Source organism: Tyto alba, unplaced genomic scaffold, assembly GCF_018691265.1.
Source record: "Tyto alba isolate M040663 unplaced genomic scaffold, T.alba_DEE_v4.0 Super-Scaffold_23, whole genome shotgun sequence".
In the NCBI taxonomy this organism is placed as follows: Eukaryota; Metazoa; Chordata; class Aves; order Strigiformes; family Tytonidae; genus Tyto; species Tyto alba.
Window position 1 is genome coordinate 28,030,677 of NW_024881297.1, and position 15,960 is coordinate 28,046,636.

General features: G+C 70.7%; 3 protein-coding genes across 5 annotated transcripts; 2 read left to right on the forward strand and 1 right to left on the reverse strand.

Moving 5' to 3' along the window:
* The first annotated feature begins 569 nt into the window (after positions 1-569).
* Positions 570-4,939, forward strand: PMEL (premelanosome protein). Its single transcript, XM_042796771.1, has 12 exons — positions 570-993; positions 1,747-1,875; positions 1,954-2,100; positions 2,178-2,318; positions 2,416-2,577; positions 2,673-3,068; positions 3,172-3,468; positions 3,581-3,880; positions 3,964-4,057; positions 4,156-4,358; positions 4,446-4,533; positions 4,630-4,939. Exons 1-12 carry the CDS (start codon positions 930-932, stop codon positions 4,781-4,783), a joined length of 2,175 nt encoding a protein of 724 aa, XP_042652705.1. The 5' UTR covers positions 570-929; the 3' UTR covers positions 4,784-4,939.
* A 111-nt stretch (positions 4,940-5,050) lies between these two features.
* DGKA (diacylglycerol kinase alpha) lies at positions 5,051-12,674 on the reverse strand. 3 transcript variants are annotated; one of them, XM_042797057.1, is made up of 24 exons: positions 12,603-12,674; positions 11,932-12,016; positions 11,188-11,264; positions 10,982-11,111; positions 10,822-10,902; positions 10,655-10,704; positions 10,460-10,534; positions 10,223-10,342; positions 10,024-10,141; positions 8,685-8,773; positions 7,994-8,113; positions 7,811-7,909; positions 7,596-7,685; positions 7,391-7,464; positions 7,199-7,273; positions 6,997-7,082; positions 6,828-6,917; positions 6,557-6,717; positions 6,390-6,454; positions 6,199-6,289; positions 5,926-6,115; positions 5,719-5,839; positions 5,548-5,608; positions 5,051-5,442 (listed from the first exon to the last, which is right to left on the reverse strand). In XM_042797057.1, exons 1-24 carry the CDS (start codon positions 12,645-12,647, stop codon positions 5,344-5,346), a joined length of 2,292 nt encoding a protein of 763 aa, XP_042652991.1. In that variant the 5' UTR covers positions 12,648-12,674; the 3' UTR covers positions 5,051-5,343. The 3 variants fall into 3 exon arrangements, with proteins under 3 accessions (XP_042652991.1, XP_042652992.1, XP_042652993.1); XM_042797058.1 differs by lacking the exon at positions 12,603-12,674 and having other exon boundaries at positions 11,188-11,260; positions 11,932-11,942; XM_042797059.1 differs by lacking the exons at positions 8,685-8,773; positions 10,024-10,141; positions 10,223-10,342; ... (5 more) ...; positions 11,932-12,016; positions 12,603-12,674 and adding an exon at positions 8,407-8,666.
* Positions 12,675-13,900: 1,226 nt separating this feature from the next.
* PYM1 (PYM homolog 1, exon junction complex associated factor) lies at positions 13,901-15,807 on the forward strand. Its single transcript, XM_042796792.1, has 3 exons — positions 13,901-14,032; positions 14,751-14,844; positions 15,290-15,807. Exons 1-3 carry the CDS (start codon positions 14,002-14,004, stop codon positions 15,792-15,794), a joined length of 630 nt encoding a protein of 209 aa, XP_042652726.1. The 5' UTR covers positions 13,901-14,001; the 3' UTR covers positions 15,795-15,807.
* The last annotated feature ends 153 nt before the right edge of the window (positions 15,808-15,960 follow it).

Sequence of the window (15,960 nt, forward strand, 5' to 3'; positions counted from 1 at the left end):
GGGTCGCTCCCGCTGGCGGGTGGGGGGGTGGTCCTGGACGGGGCTTCTCCCGGGGACCCGGCGCCGCGCCGCGCCGCGGGGTGTGGGGAGCGGGCACCGTCACGGGCCCAGAATCAGCCCCACGGACGGGGCCAGGGCGGTGTCGCGGGTGGGGACACACACACACACACACACACACACACACACACACACACACACAGAGGAAAAATCGGGGTCCCCCTGGGTGCGCGGGATGGGGGTCCCCGTGTGATTATAGTATCGAGGACCCCCTATGTGTGTATAGGATTGGGGTCCCCCCGTGTACGTGCAGCACCGGGGTCCCCCTGCACCTGCGGGGGGGGGTCCCAGTCTGTGTGTGTAACTGGGGTCCCCTCTGGGTATGTGAAGCACCGGGGTCCCTCCCCTCATGTGTCTGTACAGGATCGGGGTCCCTCTGCATGGGTGAGGTGGGGGTCCCTGTATCTGTACAGGATCGGGGTCCCCCTGCGTGGGTGGGGGTCCCTGTGTCTGTGCCCCTGAGTGTGCACCCCACCCTGCACAACGGGGTGGCTCAGTGGGTGGCAGGTCCCCGTCCAGTCTCCGGGCCATATCCCGTACATGGGACCAAATCCAAACCGGTGCTGAGAGTGAGGGGCAGCACCCCCCCGTTCCCCTCCCCGAGCTGGGGGGGCTGGTCTCTGTGTCCCCCCAAAAAGGACCCCACGAGTCTCCCATTCACCCGGGGCAGAGCCAGAGCGTGTGACTGGGGTCACCCGGGAGCTGCACACGCATGCACACACGTGTCCCCAGTGAACTAAACTGGGGGGGCCGGGTCCCCCCCCCTTTTTGGGGTGGGACTATGCAAACGAGATCCCCTTCATATCCCCCCGTCCCCTTTGCCTCTGCCCTGGCGGTGCCCGAACGTGGGGGGAGACGAGGACAGTGGGACGATGTGGGTGCACGGGGCGATCACGGTGTTGGGGACCCTCCTGGTCCTGGCTACGGCACAGCGGCGTAAGTGGGGTTGGGGGGTCCTGGCTGGAGGGGGTCCGGGCAGCACCCAGAGCCTGACTTGGGACCATCCCCACCACCCCAGGGATTATGGGGGGAGCAGAACCCCTCTCAAAGCCAAATCATGTGGGGAGCAGGATTAGACCCCACTAATCCCATGGGTGGGGGCTGCTTGGAGGCCACGGGGGGCTCATCGTGGGGTCCCCATCCCTCTGCGGGATGTGGGGGGGACCTACAGCCCTCCAGGAGTGGGGTGGGATGTGGGGGTCCCTATCCCTCTGTGTGGATTCCATAAATCGGGGGGGGAGCCCCCCATCCATCTATGAGCGAGGAGACATGGGGGGGACCTCCCTGCGAGTGGAGGGACACGAGGGGGACCTGCCAGCCCCCTGAGAGTGGGGGGACACGGGGGGGACCCCTCAGCCCTCTGAGAGTGGGGGGCCCTTGAGGGAGACGTGCCCCCGGGGCTGCCAGCGCCGGCTCAGCTGAGAGTCACATGAAAAGGCTTTGGGCAGCGCTCGGCGCCATGTGATGGGCTTTTCCCCACGCGTGGCTTGGCCCGAGCCCGTCACGTGGCGCCCGGGGGGTCCCCAAGGGTCCCTGCACTCGGGGGTACCCCCCTCTCTCCGGATGCCCCGTGTTGGGGGTGGCACTGGGAGCGAGGGCGGGGGGCTTCTCAGTGGGTCAGGGTGGCTGGTGGCCGCCGTCCGTGGGTGCTCCGGGTGCCACACGCACCCCTGGGCCCTTCTCCCGCAGGAGCCGGTGAGCGGAGCCGCGGCCGGGGCCAAGCGTGGAGCGGGCGGCCGGCACCATTCCGGAGCTGGGACTTGGAGCTCTACCGTCCGTGGCAGGAGGGGACACCGCGGCAGCGGGACTGCTGGCGAGGTGGGTGCCAGGGCGGGCGCCGGGGACCCCGCTGGCCCCCGGCACCCATCCCTGATCCGGTGTCCTTGCGCCTGGCAGGCGGCGACGTCACCTTTGACATCAGCAACGACGCTCCCACCATGACGGGCGCCGAGGCCACCTTCTCCATCGCCCTCCGCTTCCCCAGCACCCAGGCGGTGCTGCCCGACGGCCTCGTCGTCTGGAGCCGGAACTGCACCGTCAACGGTCAGCGCCCCCCCACACACACCCCGGCACCCTGACCCCCCCCACCCCGCGCCCCCCTCACCCTCTGCTCCCCACAGGCACCCGCGTCATCCAGGGTGACCCCGTCTTCCCGGAGCAGCTGGCTGAGGGCGCGGACGGCGTCTTCCCCGATGGGCAGCCATTTCCCCCCAGCGCCGGCGGCAAGCGCGGAAAATTCGTCTACGTCTGGTGGACATGGGGTAAGGCCGGCACCGACCCCCGCCGCTGGCGCTCGGGGAGGGGGGGGGGGGGTGGTCCCCGAAATGGTGCCTGACCCCCCCCCTCCACGTGCCGCAGGGCGCTACTGGCAGGTGGTGGACGGTGCCACGTCCCAGCTGACGGTGGGCACGGCGGGGGTGCCCCTGGGCTCCTACACCATGGAGGTGGTCGTCTACCATTACCGCGGCCAGCAGAAGTTCATCCCCATCGGCCGCGCCAGCACCCAGTTCAGCATCACTGGTGGGTGCTGGGGTTGGGGGGGTTGGGGGGGGCTGCCGGTGGGAGCCCGGTGGGGATGGGTGAGCTGACGGTGCCCCGTGTGTGTGTTGTCCCAGACCAAGTGCCCTTCGCGGTGGACGTGGCGCAGGTCCGGGGCGCGGCGGAGGGCGACGGGCGCTTCGTGCGTAACCGCGCCGTGGCCTTCACCGTGCGGCTGCACGACCCCAGCCGCTACCTGCGCGACGCCGACATCTCCTACTCCTGGGACTTCGGGGACCAGAGCGGGACCCTCATCTCCCGCAGTGCCACCGTCACCCACACCTACCTGGAGGCCGGGTCCTTCGCCGCCCGCCTGGTGCTGCAAGCCGCCATCCCCCTCAGCCCCTGCGGCACCTCCGCAGCCCCCGTCGTGGACCCCACCACCGGGCCACCGCCGTCGGCGGGACCCACGGCCACGCAGCCCGCTGGCACCACGCCGAGGGGGCAGAGCACCGCCGCGGCACCCACCGCTGGTAAGGGAGCGTGGAGAGGCACCCCCTGCCCCGTGGGTGCCTGGGGGGTCCCAGGGGTGGCCCCTGCCAGGGGTGCACCCCCCCATCCCTGCTCTGCCCGCAGTGCCTGCAGCATCCAGCTCGCCGGCAGAGCCCACAGGGGGGTCGGTGGCCGTGCCCTCGGACCCCGCCGTCACCGTGTCCTCGGACCCCGCAGTCACCGTGTCCTTGGACCCCGCCGTCACCGCCCCCGTGCTCCTGGCACTCAGCACCCCGGCAGATGCTGCCAACGGAACCACGGGCACTGACCCTGCTGCCGCGGCACCCACGGACCCCCCGCTCCCCACCTCGGTGGCCCCGGCCGGGGACGTACTGGGCGCCTCGGCCCCTGCAGCCACAGAGGGAGCGGCGGTGGCTGCAGGTGGGCGCTGTCCCCGGGGGGCAGGGGGTGATGGGCCATGTTTGGGGGGGGTCCCCAAGGGCTCGGTTTCCCCCTTGCCCTTCACCAGCCTCTTCCCTGCCTCCTCCTGCAGATGCGGCAACAGCTGGAGCCGTGGAGGATGCCACAGCTGGAGCCACAGCTGCACCTACAGCTGGAGTCACAGCCGGAGCCACGGCCGAATCCCTGGTTGAAGCCACAGCTGGGGCAACCGTAGAAGCCATGGCTGTATCCCTCGCTGCTGCCACAGCTGGAGTCACAGCTGGAGCTGCAGCTGCCCCTGCCAGCTCCGCCGAGCCACTGGTGCTGGTGAAGCGCCAGGCGCCGGTGGCCAAGGTCACCGGCTGCATCCTGTACCGCTACGGCACCTTCTCCACCCAGCTCGACATCGTCCGTGAGTGCCGGACCCTGAGGGGGGGTGGGCTGGGGGCTGGGGTGGGGACACCAAGCCCGCTCTGACACCGCGTCCCGTTGCAGAGGGGATCGAGAGCGTGGCCATCGTGCAGGTGGTGCCGGTGGTGCCGGAGAGCAGCGAGAGCAGCGTGGAGCTGACGGTGACCTGCGAGGGGAGGTGAGGGTGGCCGGGAGAACCGGCGGGCGCCCCAGGAGTGGGGGTGTCCACAGCCATCTGATACCCCCCCCCCCCCCCCCCCCCAAATCTGCCCCCAGCCTGCCCGAGGAGGTGTGCACGGTGGTGGCGGACGCCGAGTGCCGGACGGCGCAGACGCAGACGTGCTCGGCCGTGGCACCGGCCCCCGGGTGCCAACTCGTCCTGCGCCAGGACTTCAACCAGTCCGGCCTTTATTGCCTCAACGTCTCCCTGGCCAACGGCAACAGCCTGGCCGTGGCCAGCACCCGCGTCGCCGTCGGAGGTGGGAGTGGGGCTGGAGTGGTGGTGGGGTCTTGGGGGGGGGGTGGGGTGGGTGCCCCCGTGGGTGCTGAGCTGCCTCTGCCCGCAGGCGCTGCCCCGGCTGCCAGCAGGACCACGCTCTTCGTGGGACTGGCGCTGGTCGCCGCTGCGCTGGGAACCGCTGCCTACACCTACAGGTCAGACTGGGGGGGCTGGGGGGAGGCACCGTGGGGTGGGCTGGGGGGGTCCGACCCACCGACACTCACCCCTCTGGCTGCGTCTCTGCCCCACAGGCGTGTGAAGTACAGCCGGCTGCTGGCCGCGGCCCCCCCGGCCCCCCGCCCCTGGTTGCCCCCCAGCTCTGCCCTCCGTCTCCTGCTGCATCAGGCTTTCGGGGGGGCCCCCAGCAGCGAGAGCAGCCCCCTGCTCCGTGCCAACACCGTCTAGGGACCCTCCCCCCGCCCCCCCCCCCCAGCTCTGCGCCACCCCCCCCTGCCTGGCCCGAGCCCCCAGGAACCAGGGGGGGGGCTGCGGGTGGTGAAGGGGGGGGTCGTGTGGCCCCGGCCTTGCCGTCACCAAGATTAAAGGTTCAGCTCAGCCGGGGCCTCCGCCTGGTTGTGTGTCTTGGGGGGGGGGGTTGTGGGGCCAGGGCACCCGCGTCTCACTGAGGGGGGGGGGGGCTGAGCCCGCTGCCCCCACCATTGGCACAGCCAGTGCCTGTCTCACCACCAGCTTTATTACTGCAAGAGGCACTTGAAATTGAGGGGAGGGAGGATAATAAATAGGGTGGGGGGGGCTCCAGCCACTGTGGCACACACAGGGGGGGCCGCACGCAGCCCCCCACCACCCTGGCATGACACCCGTGGGCTCCAAGCACCCCTGGGTGCAGGGGAGGGGGGCACAGCTGCCACCTACCCCTGCTGGGGACACACGCGTGAGGGGGGTTTGGTCCTTGTCCCCTGCCTGGGCACAGTTTGGGGGGGGTTCTTCCCCCCCTCCCGGGCCCCTCAGGACTCGGGGGGCCCCTTCTTGAGGCCGAAGAAGCTGGAGGAGCGGGGCGGCGCGGCCATGAGCATCGGCATCTGATTCTTGTGGGTGATCTTGATCTGCAAGAGAGAGGCTGGGGCAGTGGGGGCCGGGGAGGGGGGGGGGGCCCAGCCCCTGGGGGGCGGTCCTGAGGTGCTCAGCGAGGGCAGGGGGGGTCCACGTACCGTGCAGGGCGGCTGCATCCAGGGCTCCCCATCGATCTGCATGGGCAGGGGCTTCAGCGTCCTGCAAAAAAAAAACAACAACCCCCCCCTCCCCAGCTCAATCGCTGCCACAGCCTGACCCCCCCTCCTCCCCAGACACACCCCCCCCCCCCCCAAGCCCCCTCTGCTCACCGCAGGGTGATCTCGGAGCAGGTCGCCAGCCGCTTGCCCGCGCTCTTCAGCCCCGTGTAGATCTGCCCCATCTCCAGGACCCCCTCCAGCCCCACCACCTCCAGCCGCCGGTCGCTCAGGTCTGGGGGGGTGGAGGCAGGGATTTGAGGGTTCAAGGTGGTGCTGAGGAAGGGAAGGGGGGGGGGAACCCCGTGCTGCTCAACGCACCCTGCACGCAGGTCTTGAGGGTCTCGGCGTCGGTGATGGCTGGGGGGGGCCCAGCCCCCGGGGGTCTCCTCGCCTCCCCCAGCGCCCGCTTGGTCTCACCCCAAAGGTTGGAGCCTCCATGCATGCTGGGGATGTTCAGCACCGCCAGACCCTCCAGGGCCCCGCTCAGGTCCAGGGGGGTCCCACAGCACTTGGAGGGGACACACACACACACACACATGTCAAGGCGGGGGGGCAGGCCCCCACCCCACCCCAGGATTGGGGACCCCTCACCTCCACGCTCAGACACTCCTTGAGCTTCTTGCAGGTGGCGAAGATGCTCTCGGAGGTGGCGAACTCGAGGTACCACAGCTTGTTCTTCATCCTGGGGGGGGGACACACAGGCATGGGGTGGGGAGGGGGTCCAGGCGGAGGACACACACATGGGGGGACACTGCGGGGACAGCTCTGTGTATGTGTCCCACCTGCTGTTGAACTTCTCCGGGTACTTCTCCCGCATGACGTGGAAGCGGTGGGCGATGGAGGCATCCTGGGGGCGAGGGGGTGGCGGGGATGAGGTCCTGGGGTTGGGGGGGTGACGTGCCACGCCCCCCACCCCCCCCTCGCCACCGCCTCCCCTCGCCCCACGCACCACCCCGATGGAGAAATAGTTGTTGATGATCTCGTAGGGCACCGGGTCCCCCGCGGCTGCCGGGTCCTCGGGCAGCACCTCCAGCCGCCACCGGTCCATCTGCACCAGGCTGCCGCCCTCCATCTCCCGCAGGATCTTCACCAGGTCCTCCCCCGTGTACCCTGCCACGGCGGGGGGGAGGGGGGGGGCCGTGGGATTGGGGGGAGGGGCCCTGGGGGGGGTGTGTGTGCCCCCCCCCACCCCAACCCCAGCCCCCTCCTGCCCCACTCACCTCCCCCCCAGCGCAGGCAGCGGGCCAGGTCGTTGCCGGTCCCCAGCGGCAGCACGGCCACGGGGGGCTGGTGGGGCAGGTTGGCTTTATCTGCAAGGAAAGGGGGGGGTCAGGGGGGGGTCTGGGGGGGTCTGGAGGGGTCAGGGGTGGTGGGGGGGGCAGCAGCCACCAATGGCATCCAGGATCCAGCCCACGGTGCCGTCGCCGCCACACACCAAGATCCGAAAATCTGGCACGTCCCGGAAGAAATTAAGCCTGGGAGGGAGGAGGTGGGGGGGGGGAAGGGGCGGGGGGTCAGGGCAGGGCTGGGCGCACCCCCCCCACCGCCTCCATGGGCACCTCAGAGCCCCCCCCCCCCCCGCCCTGCTCACCCGGGGGTGGGTCCTCCCTGCTGCAGGTTATAAACCTGCCGGGGGTTGAGCAGATACTGGAACTTCCGCAGCACCCTGGGGGGAGAGGAGAGCTGGGGGGGGGGCTGGGGGGGGCCGGGTGGTTGCCCCCCACCCCCCCCTTCAGAATGAGCCTCCTCGGTAGCCCCAGGCCCACCCACCCCCCCCCCTTACCTCTCCCCCTGCTTCCCTCCGCTCTTGGGGTTGACGAAGACGAGGAGCGGGTGGGTGTCGGGCATGGGGCTGACCTGCGGGGTGGGGGGGGGGGGTGAGGGCTGCGCCCTGGTCTTTGGGGATGGGGTGGGGGGGACAGGGACGGCAGGACACACACACACACACACACACACACACAGGGGGGTACACAAACACACACACTCACCCGCAGCGCCTGCCCCTCGGGGGTGGTGAAGACCTGCGGCATCTCCTCTGCCGGCGTCCCGCCGCCATCCCGCTGGCTGTCCTGCCTCTCCTGCAAGCACCCCCCCACCCCGGCTCAGGGCGGGGGGGCCTGGTGGGTGCCCCCTCAGGGTGGGGGGGGCCCCATCAGCACCCTGGGGAGCCCTCCCCCCCCACCTCCCCAGGGCCCCCACTCACCAGCAGGACGGGGTAGATGGCAGCGGGGGGCAGGATGTGGTCCCGCAGGACCCCGCAGTCGCAGGCGGGGGGCACGAGGGGCAGGCACTCCTCGTGGATCTGGGGGGGGCAGTGCGGAGTGAAGTTGGGGGGGGAAGTTTTGGGGGTGGGGTCGGGGGGCTCCCCCCACCGGGGTGCACCCACCTTCAGGTGGCACCAGACGCAGTGCAGCCCCGTCAGGCTCTGGAAGCTCTTGATCTTCTTCTGGCACGTCCCGCACTTGCCAGCCTCGCAGCCGCCCTTCACCCAGACATGGGCCTGGACCTGCGCATGGGCCCCCCCCCACCACGTCACCCACGGCCCCCCCTGTGTCACCCACAGCCCCCCCCACGGCACCCCACACACCCCCCCATGGCTCCCCTGTGTCACCCCCGTGGCACCCACGGCCCCACCGTGTCATCCATGGCCCCCCCCATGGCACCCCACAGACCCCCCCCGACCCCCCGCGTCACCCCCCCACGTCACCCCCATGATGGGGGGAACTGGGGGGTGCTCGAAAACTGGGAGGGGTGGGGTGGGGTGTCCAGCATGGGGTGGGTGGACAGAGGGACAAATACACAGAGAGGCGGGGGCACGACTTGACGGGGGAGCAGACGGATGGACAGACGGACACACGGAGAGATGGATGGGCGGACGGACAGGCGGACACGTTGGAAAGACGGACGGACAGCCGGGCGGACAGACGGCTGGGTGGGCGGGCAGACGGGTGGACGGACACATGGAGAGACGGACAGACGGGTGGGAGGGCAGGCACGTCGGAGAGATGAGCGGACAGCTGGGCGGACAGCCAGACGGACGGACACACGGACAGGCGGACGGACACCCCGCCACTCACCCCGGCCTCGCGGCGGGATTTGGCGTACGTGCTGACGCAGCTGGGGGGCGCGCGGCGCGCGCAGCGCTCGTGCACCGTGAACCTGCACACTGGGGGGGGGGGGGGGCGGGGCGTGAAATGGAGGCGGGGCCTCACACACAGACACACACCCACCCCCCCCGCCACGCCCAGCCCTTCAGCCAATGGGAGCCCACGGCCTCGGCTCGCCGGTTGGCTCGGAGGCGGTGGGTGGAGCTTACGGGCAGGCCACGCCCGTACACGGGGCGGGGCTTCCCCGGCGCTGGTGGGGGTGGAGCGTCCGGCCCGACCCCGCCCTGTCCCCCGGTCCCATCCCTGTCCCCATCCCCGTCCCCATCCCACCCCCATTCTCACCCCGCCCCATCCCCATCCCGTCCCTGTCCCACCGTCCCCACCATCCCCGTCCCCACCACTGCCCTGTCCCACCCCATCCTGTCCCCGTCCTGTCCCATCCCGTCTCTGTCCCAACCCCATCCCTGTCCTGCTCTCCCCACTGTCCCTGTCCCCAGCGTGTCCCCAGCATCCCCCCGGTGTCTCCCCAGCATGTCCCCAGTATCCCCTCAGCATCCCCCCAGCATGCCCCCAGTGTCCCCCCCAGCACGTCCCCCCAGTATCCCCCCAGCATGTCCCTTCTGTCCCTCCAGTGTCCCCTCAGTGTCCCCCCAGCACGTCCCCAGTGTCCCCCCACCATGTCCCCAGTGTCCCACCCGCTGTCCCCCCGCTGTCCCCCAGTATATCCCCAGTGTCCCCCCACCATGTCCCCAGTGTCCCACTCGCTGTCCCTCCCAGTGTGTCCACAGTGTCCCACCCACTGTCCCCCAGAATGTCCTCAGTGTCCCCCCAGCATGTCCTCAGTGTCCCCCCAGCATGTCCCCAGTGTCCCACCCACTGTCCCCCCAGTGTCCTCCCTGCTGTCCCCCCCAGTATGTCTCCGCTGTCCCCCCCTCCCCCCAGTATCCCCCCAACATGTCCCTTCTGTCCCTCCACTGTCTCCTCAGTGTCCCCCCACCATGTCCCCAGTGTCCCAGCCGCTGTCCCCCCATATATCCCCAGTGTCCCCCCACCATGTCCCCAGTGTCCCACTCGCTGTCCCCCCCAGCATGTCCCCAGTGTCCCACCCACTGTCCCCCCAGTATGTCCCCAGTGTCCCCCCAACCATGTCCCCAGTGTCCCACCCGCTGTCCCCCTGCTGTCCCCCCAGTATGTCCCCAGTGTCCCACCCGCTGTCCCTCCACTGTCCCCCAGTATGTCCCCAGTGTCCCCCCACCACGTCCCCACTGTCCCCCCGCTGTCCTCCCCACAGTGTGCCCCCCCCCCTCACCGGTGCAGCATAGCCCCTGCTTGCGCAGCCCCACCAGCAGCGTCTCGCACACGTTGCAGTACACGGGCCGGTTGAAGTGCTTCAGGCGCCACATGTGCTGCCCATCATCCTTCATGTGCTAAGGGGGACACACACACACACACGGGGTCAAGGGGGGCCCCCACCCCTCGCCCCCCCCCGGCAGCACCCCCACACTCACCCCCTCCAGCCCCAGCAGCACCAGCAGCGGGATGTTGGTGACCCCCCCACGCAGCCACTCGGCCAGCGACACCGTCCCGCTGCCATCGTAGTCGATCTCCCGCATCATCTCCTGCAGGATCTGGGGGTGGGGGGGGACACACGCACACGTGGGGTTTGGGGGGGGTGGGGACAGATGCGGGGCAGGCGGGGGGCAGCCCCCCACCATCCCCATGGCCCCCCCCCCAGCCCCACTCACCGGTTTCAGCTCTGTGACGTCCCAGTCCAGGTACTGGGCCACCCGCATCATCTGGGTGATGATCCGGTCCACCTCCTGGGGGGACAGGGTTAGCGTTGGGGGGGGGGGGAGAGAGTGGCAGTGGGGGGAGACACAGTGTCAGAGGAGGGGGGACAGTGTCAGCGGGGAGACCCCCACAGCCCCCCCAGCACTCACCGAGCTGTCCAGGAGCCCGTTCCCGTCCTTGTCGTACAGCTTGAAAGTGACTGCGGGGGGGGGGGACACACAGCGGGGTGAGGTCACACCAGCAGGTCCCTGAGCCCCCCCCTCCACTCCCCTGCGCCCCCCCAAGAAACACACACCCCCCCCCCCCCTCAACTCACACTCCAGCTTGTCCTCGGGGCGTCCCCCCTCCAGCAGCGAGAAGTAGCAGGAGACGTCATTAATGCAGACGAGGTCGCTGCCTGCAGGGACAGACCCCTGTGAGACCCCCCGGGGTGCCCCTCCCCGGGCCCCCCCCCGGCTCCCCCGACCCCCCCTCACCCGCCTGGCTGCCCAGCGCCGTGGCCCCGCTCTGGAAAGAGGCGAAGAGATGGTGGCAGAGCGGCTCTGGGACATCATCCGCCTCCAGGTAACTCCTCAGGAACAGTGTGAAACCCTCGAAGTCGACGCACTGGGGGGGCACACACAGGTGGGGGGGGGGCAGGGTGAAGCCCCCCCCTCCCCACGGGGCCGGCCCCCCCCCTCACCTCTCCCTGGCGGTGTCGCGACAGGGCCCCGTCGTGATAGAAATCCCGCAGCACGTCCTGCACCTTCCGGCTGCTGTCTGGGGGGAGACAGCGGCGAGGTCGCTCGGGTGCCTGCACACGCGTGTGCCCCCCCCGCCCCACCCCGACACGCATGCACACATGAGGTGGCACGTGTGTGAGGCTGACGGGTCAAGCGTGCACACGCATGTGGTGCAAGGCTGCTCCTGTGCAAGCACACGCGTGCAGAGCTGCCCCCACGTGTGCACACAGACACGTGAGGCTGACCCCACGCATGCACACGCGTGCAGAGCCCTCCCCACACAAGCACACGTGTGCAGAGCCACGCCCAAAACATGCACACTGACTCGCGAGGCTGCCCCCACGCGTGCACACGCGTGCAGAGCCGCCCCCGCATGTGCAGACACGCGAGGCTGACCCCACACACGTACACGCGTGCAGAGCCGCCCCCCACGTGTGCACACAGACACGCAAGGCTGACCCCACGCATGCACACTCGTGCAAAGCCCACCCCACACAAGCACACGTGTGCAAAGCCACGTCCATGCATGCAAAGCCGCCCCCACGCATGCTCACATGTGCAAAGCCGCCTCTCAAACACGCACGCAGACATGCAAAGCCGCCCCCACGCACGCCCCCACGTGTAAAGCCACCCCCGAAGAGAGAATGGGGTGTGTCGTGTCCCCCCCCCCCCTTCCCCCGTGTCTGTGTCCCCCCCACACTCACAGTCCAGGTATTTCTGCAGTTGGGCAAACTCCTGGGGGCTAAGGGTGGCCCAATCTGGGCTCTCCTCCATGGCTGCAGGCGTGGGCTGGGACACGGGACACGAGACACAGGATACAGGACACGGGACACGCCACGGCTCTGCGGCGGGGGGACGGGAAAGGGGGTGCGTTGGGGGCAGACGCCCCCAACGCACCCCCTTTCCCGCCCCCCCCCCCCGCCGCAACGCCCCACTCCCCCTTCCCCCCCCACCCCACACGCCAACGTCACGCGTGTGCGGCCCCGCCGTGGGCTGAGCTTTGAACCGCAGACCGGGAGCAGCGCCCATGGGTGATGGGGGGGGAGGGGGGGGGGGCGCCACACTGGTGCGCGGGGGACTCCCCCCCGCACCCCAATTTTGGGGTGACAATGGCTGGGGGCTGTCTCCTTCCTTACAGGGGTTTAGGGGAGGGATGCTCCCCCCACCCGTGGGGTGAGTCACGGCGGTACCGCGCCCAGCCCGGGGGACACACACACACACACACAGACAGACACACACCGGAACCCCCCCCGCGGTACCGGGGGACACGCAGCCCCCGCGCTCAGGCATCCCCGGTGCCGCTTCCTTCCCCGTTCCCCCCCCCACCGCGCCCCGCCGCAGCCCCCCCTCCCGGTGCCGCCACCCGGTTCCGTACCTGTCGGGTCCCGCGGCGGCTGGGCCCGGCCCGGCCCCGTGACATCACGGCCCGGGGGTGGGGGGGGGCGGGGGCGGCACCGGCCGCACGTGCCGCCGGTCGCGGGGGGGGTGGGGGGACACGACACGACACGACACCCCCCGCCCCCCCCCCCCGACGGCACCTGGGAGCGCTGACCGCTCCTGCGCTGGGGTCCCCCTGCGCGACCCCCCCCCTTGCACACACCCCACACACCCCCCCCCCCCGCCCTTTACACACCCCCTCTTTGCACACCCGCCGCCCGTTTCTCCCCCGTCCCGGGGGACCCCCCCGTAATGCGGCCGGGACACCCCGGGGAGAGGGGGGGGGTGGGCGATGGGGGGGTTGTGTTTGTGTGTGTGCGTGGGGGTGGGGGGGGGGTGGGGGGTAGAGCCGGGATGCGCCCCCCTCCCCCGTGCCTGGAAATCCCCCGCGTCGGCTGCGTGGGCGGGCGGCGGTTGGCGCCTCGTTAATGAAGCTGCTCCCCCCCCCCCCACCCCCCGCGTGGGGTTGGGGTGTCACATCCGCCCCCCCCGGGGTTAGGGGCGGCGGGGGGGAGGGTGGCCGTTGGGTCCTCAACCCGTCTCGGGTGGGGCTGAGCGTGGGAAGAGGGGCTGGGCCCCCCGCCCCGTGTGCGGTTGGGCCCGAGAGCGGCTGTGGGAGCGCGGGGGGGGGGGGTGGGGGGCCCCCACCACATGTCGGGGTACACACACACACGTCGGGGGTGTCCCCATATGTCGCGCGGGGGGGGGGGCACACACACATGGCGTCGGGGACGCGACGCTCGGGTGGCCTCGGCCCCGTTGGGGGGGCTGCGCCCCCGGCACGTGAAGGGGGGACGCCCCTCCCGCTGTCGGGGGGGGGGGGGGCCGGGGCAGCCCCCCCCCCGCCGTATCTCGGGGTGCGATCGGGGTCGGCGGTGGCGGTTTGAGGGTTCCCGTCCCACAGGCGCTCCCGGGTGAGCCTCGCGTGGGGGGGGACACACACACACACGCACAGCCCCGCTGCTCCCCCCAAACGGAGGGACCCCCCCCGCGGGGGAAACACGCAGGCCCTGATCCCAACCCCCCCCCGGCCGGGGTCGGGGTACGGGACCCCTCCCCCCCCGGGTCTGTGTTTGGGGACGCTGCGGTCGCCATGGCGATGCGTCCTGGCTTGGGGGGGTGCAGGCGGGGGGGGCAAGTCACCATGGCAATATCCGCGGGGGGTGGGCTCCCCCGTTATATGTGGGGAGTCTCCCCTTCCCCCTTAACGGGGCGCGGCCCCTTTAAAAACAAAATGGCCGCCCGCTCCGCGTCGGCCGGCCGCGGCCGCACCCGGCCGCTGCCGCCGCCACTTCCGGGGCGGGGCCGAGAGGCCGGAAGTGTGTCGCGCTCGCAAGATGGCGACTCCCTATGTGACTGACGAGACCGGTGAGTGCGGCCCGGCCCGGCGCCGTGGGGCGGGCGGCTTCCGTGGGGGCAGGCCCGCGTCCCTGCCCGGCGGCGGGCGCTCCCTTCCCCCTGCGGCCGTGGGCGCCGTCTGTCCCCCCTTGCCGGGCGCTGCGGGGCTGGGCCCACCTCGTCCCCCCGCCCCCGTGTCTGTGATGTGTCCCGGGCCTCTGTGGGGGTGTCCTGGGGCCCCCATGGGGCTTGTGGGGTGTCCCGGGACCCCGTGGAGTGTCCTTGGACCCCCGTGGGGTCTGTGGAGCTGTCCCGGGCCGCTGTGGGGTGTCGTGGGACCCCCGTGGGGTCTATGGAGTGTCCTGCGTCCCCGTGAGCTGTTTTAGGACCCCCGTGGAGTCTGTGGGAGTGTCGTGGGGCTTCTCTGGGTTGTCCTGGGATGTTATGGGGTCTCGGGGGTGTCCCGGGCCCCTGTAGGGTGTCCTGGGCTCCCGTGGGGTCTGTGGGGGTGTCCTGGGGCCCCGTGGGATTTGTGGGGTGTCCTGATATGTCAGGGGGTCTCTAGGGTGTCCAGAGTCCACTGTGGGGTTCGTTTGGTGTCCTGGGACCCCCGTGGAGTCTGTGAGGGTATCCTGGGGCCTCTGTGGGGCTGTCTCGGGCCCCTGTGGGATCTGTCGGGTGTCCTGGGCCCCCGTGGGGTGCGTGGGCGGCCCTGGGGCTGCCTGCCAATGGTGCCTTGGCCCGGCAGGGAAGTACATCGCCTCCACGCAGCGGCCCGACGGCACGTGGCGGAAGCAGCGGCGGGTAAAGGAGGGCTACGTGCCGCAGGAGGAGGTGCCGGTGTAAGTGGGGTGCAGGGGGGGCCCCGGGGTGGGGGGGAGGGTGCCCCGCTCCCCACCGGGGTCTGCCGGGGCGTCCCCGTCCCCCCGCCCCGCCGCGGGCTGCGCGTGCCGGGTGATGTCTCGAGGTCTCAGTCTCTTTCCAGGTGCCCGAGCAATTCCGACCCCCTCACCCCATACCCCATAAGCCGCGTCCTGCCGGTACGTATCGACTCCCCTCCCCGCTCCCCGGGGCGACCCCGTGGCTCCGGGGGCGCGAGGAGGAACCCCGAGCGCAGGCGGCTGAGGGGGGGGCAGGTCCCGGCCCCCCAAACCCAAAACCCTGGGGCACGGGTTGGGGAGGTGGGGCTGCTCGGCGTCCGAGGGCTCACGGGAGGCACTGAGCGTTGCCAGGGTCTGCGGCACCGTCTGAGAGGCACCTTCACGGGGGTGGTCTTCTTCCGCGCAGGTACGAGAATAAATACGTGAAGTTTTTCAAAAGCAAACCCGAGCTGCCCCCGGGGCTGAGCCCAGAGGCCACCGCGCAGCCCAGCAAGGCGGAGAGCGGCGAGACGGGACTGTCCAAAGCGGCGAAAAGGAACTTGAAACGCAAAGAGAAGAGGAAGCAGCAGCAGGAGAAAGGGGAGCGGGAGACGGACGGACTGATCCAGGCGCTGGAGAAAACCTCGCTGGCGGGGGGCGGCGGCGGGGACAAGGGGCCGCCGGGGGACAGTCGGGCGGCCGCACCGCAGCCGGCCTGCGGCACTGCGGCCCCCGCCGAGGGGGGGGAAGCCCCCGCTGTCGAGAAGAGCAGGAAGATCAAGAACCTGAAGAAGAAGCTGCGGCAGGTGGAGGAGCTGCAGCAGCGGCTCGACTCCGGGGAGATAAAGCAGCCGACGAAAGAGCAGCTGGAGAAGCTGGGCCGGAGGAAAGCGCTGGAGGAGGAACTGCGGGACCTGGAGCTGGACTCGTAAGGGGGGGCGGGGGGTGGGGGGGCTGCGGGAGGGCGGGGGGGGGGGGCACGGGCTGGGGCCGCTGTCGCTCCTGGGGCTGGTTTGGGCGGGGGCTGGTGGTGGGTTTTTATTTCAGAGCGGTTTGTTCCCAGCTATCGGTGTTAGAAACCAGGCAACTCTCCAATAC

Excerpts from the sequence above, each read along its gene's own strand:
- PMEL (XM_042796771.1), top strand. The coding sequence starts at position 930 with ATGTGGGTGCACGGGGCGATCACGGTGTTGGGGACCCTCCTGGTCCTG. Across the intron at positions 3,069-3,171 it reads CGCCGCGGCACCCACCGCTG|TGCCTGCAGCATCCAGCTCG; the intron begins GTAAGGGAGCGT and ends CTCTGCCCGCAG. Across the intron at positions 3,469-3,580 it reads GGGAGCGGCGGTGGCTGCAG|ATGCGGCAACAGCTGGAGCC; the intron begins GTGGGCGCTGTC and ends CTCCTCCTGCAG.
- DGKA (XM_042797057.1), bottom strand. The coding sequence starts at position 12,647 with ATGTCACGGGGCCGGGCCGGGCCCAGCCGCCGCGGGACCCGACAG. Across the intron at positions 10,705-10,821 it reads CCCCGAGGACAAGCTGGAGT|TCACTTTCAAGCTGTACGAC; the intron begins GTGAGTTGAGGG and ends CCCCCCCCGCAG. Across the intron at positions 7,465-7,595 it reads CCGAGGGGCAGGCGCTGCGG|GTCAGCCCCATGCCCGACAC; the intron begins GTGAGTGTGTGT and ends CCCACCCCGCAG.
- PYM1 (XM_042796792.1), top strand. The coding sequence starts at position 14,002 with ATGGCGACTCCCTATGTGACTGACGAGACCG. Across the intron at positions 14,033-14,750 it reads CTATGTGACTGACGAGACCG|GGAAGTACATCGCCTCCACG; the intron begins GTGAGTGCGGCC and ends TTGGCCCGGCAG. Across the intron at positions 14,845-15,289 it reads CCGCAGGAGGAGGTGCCGGT|GTACGAGAATAAATACGTGA; the intron begins GTAAGTGGGGTG and ends TCTTCCGCGCAG.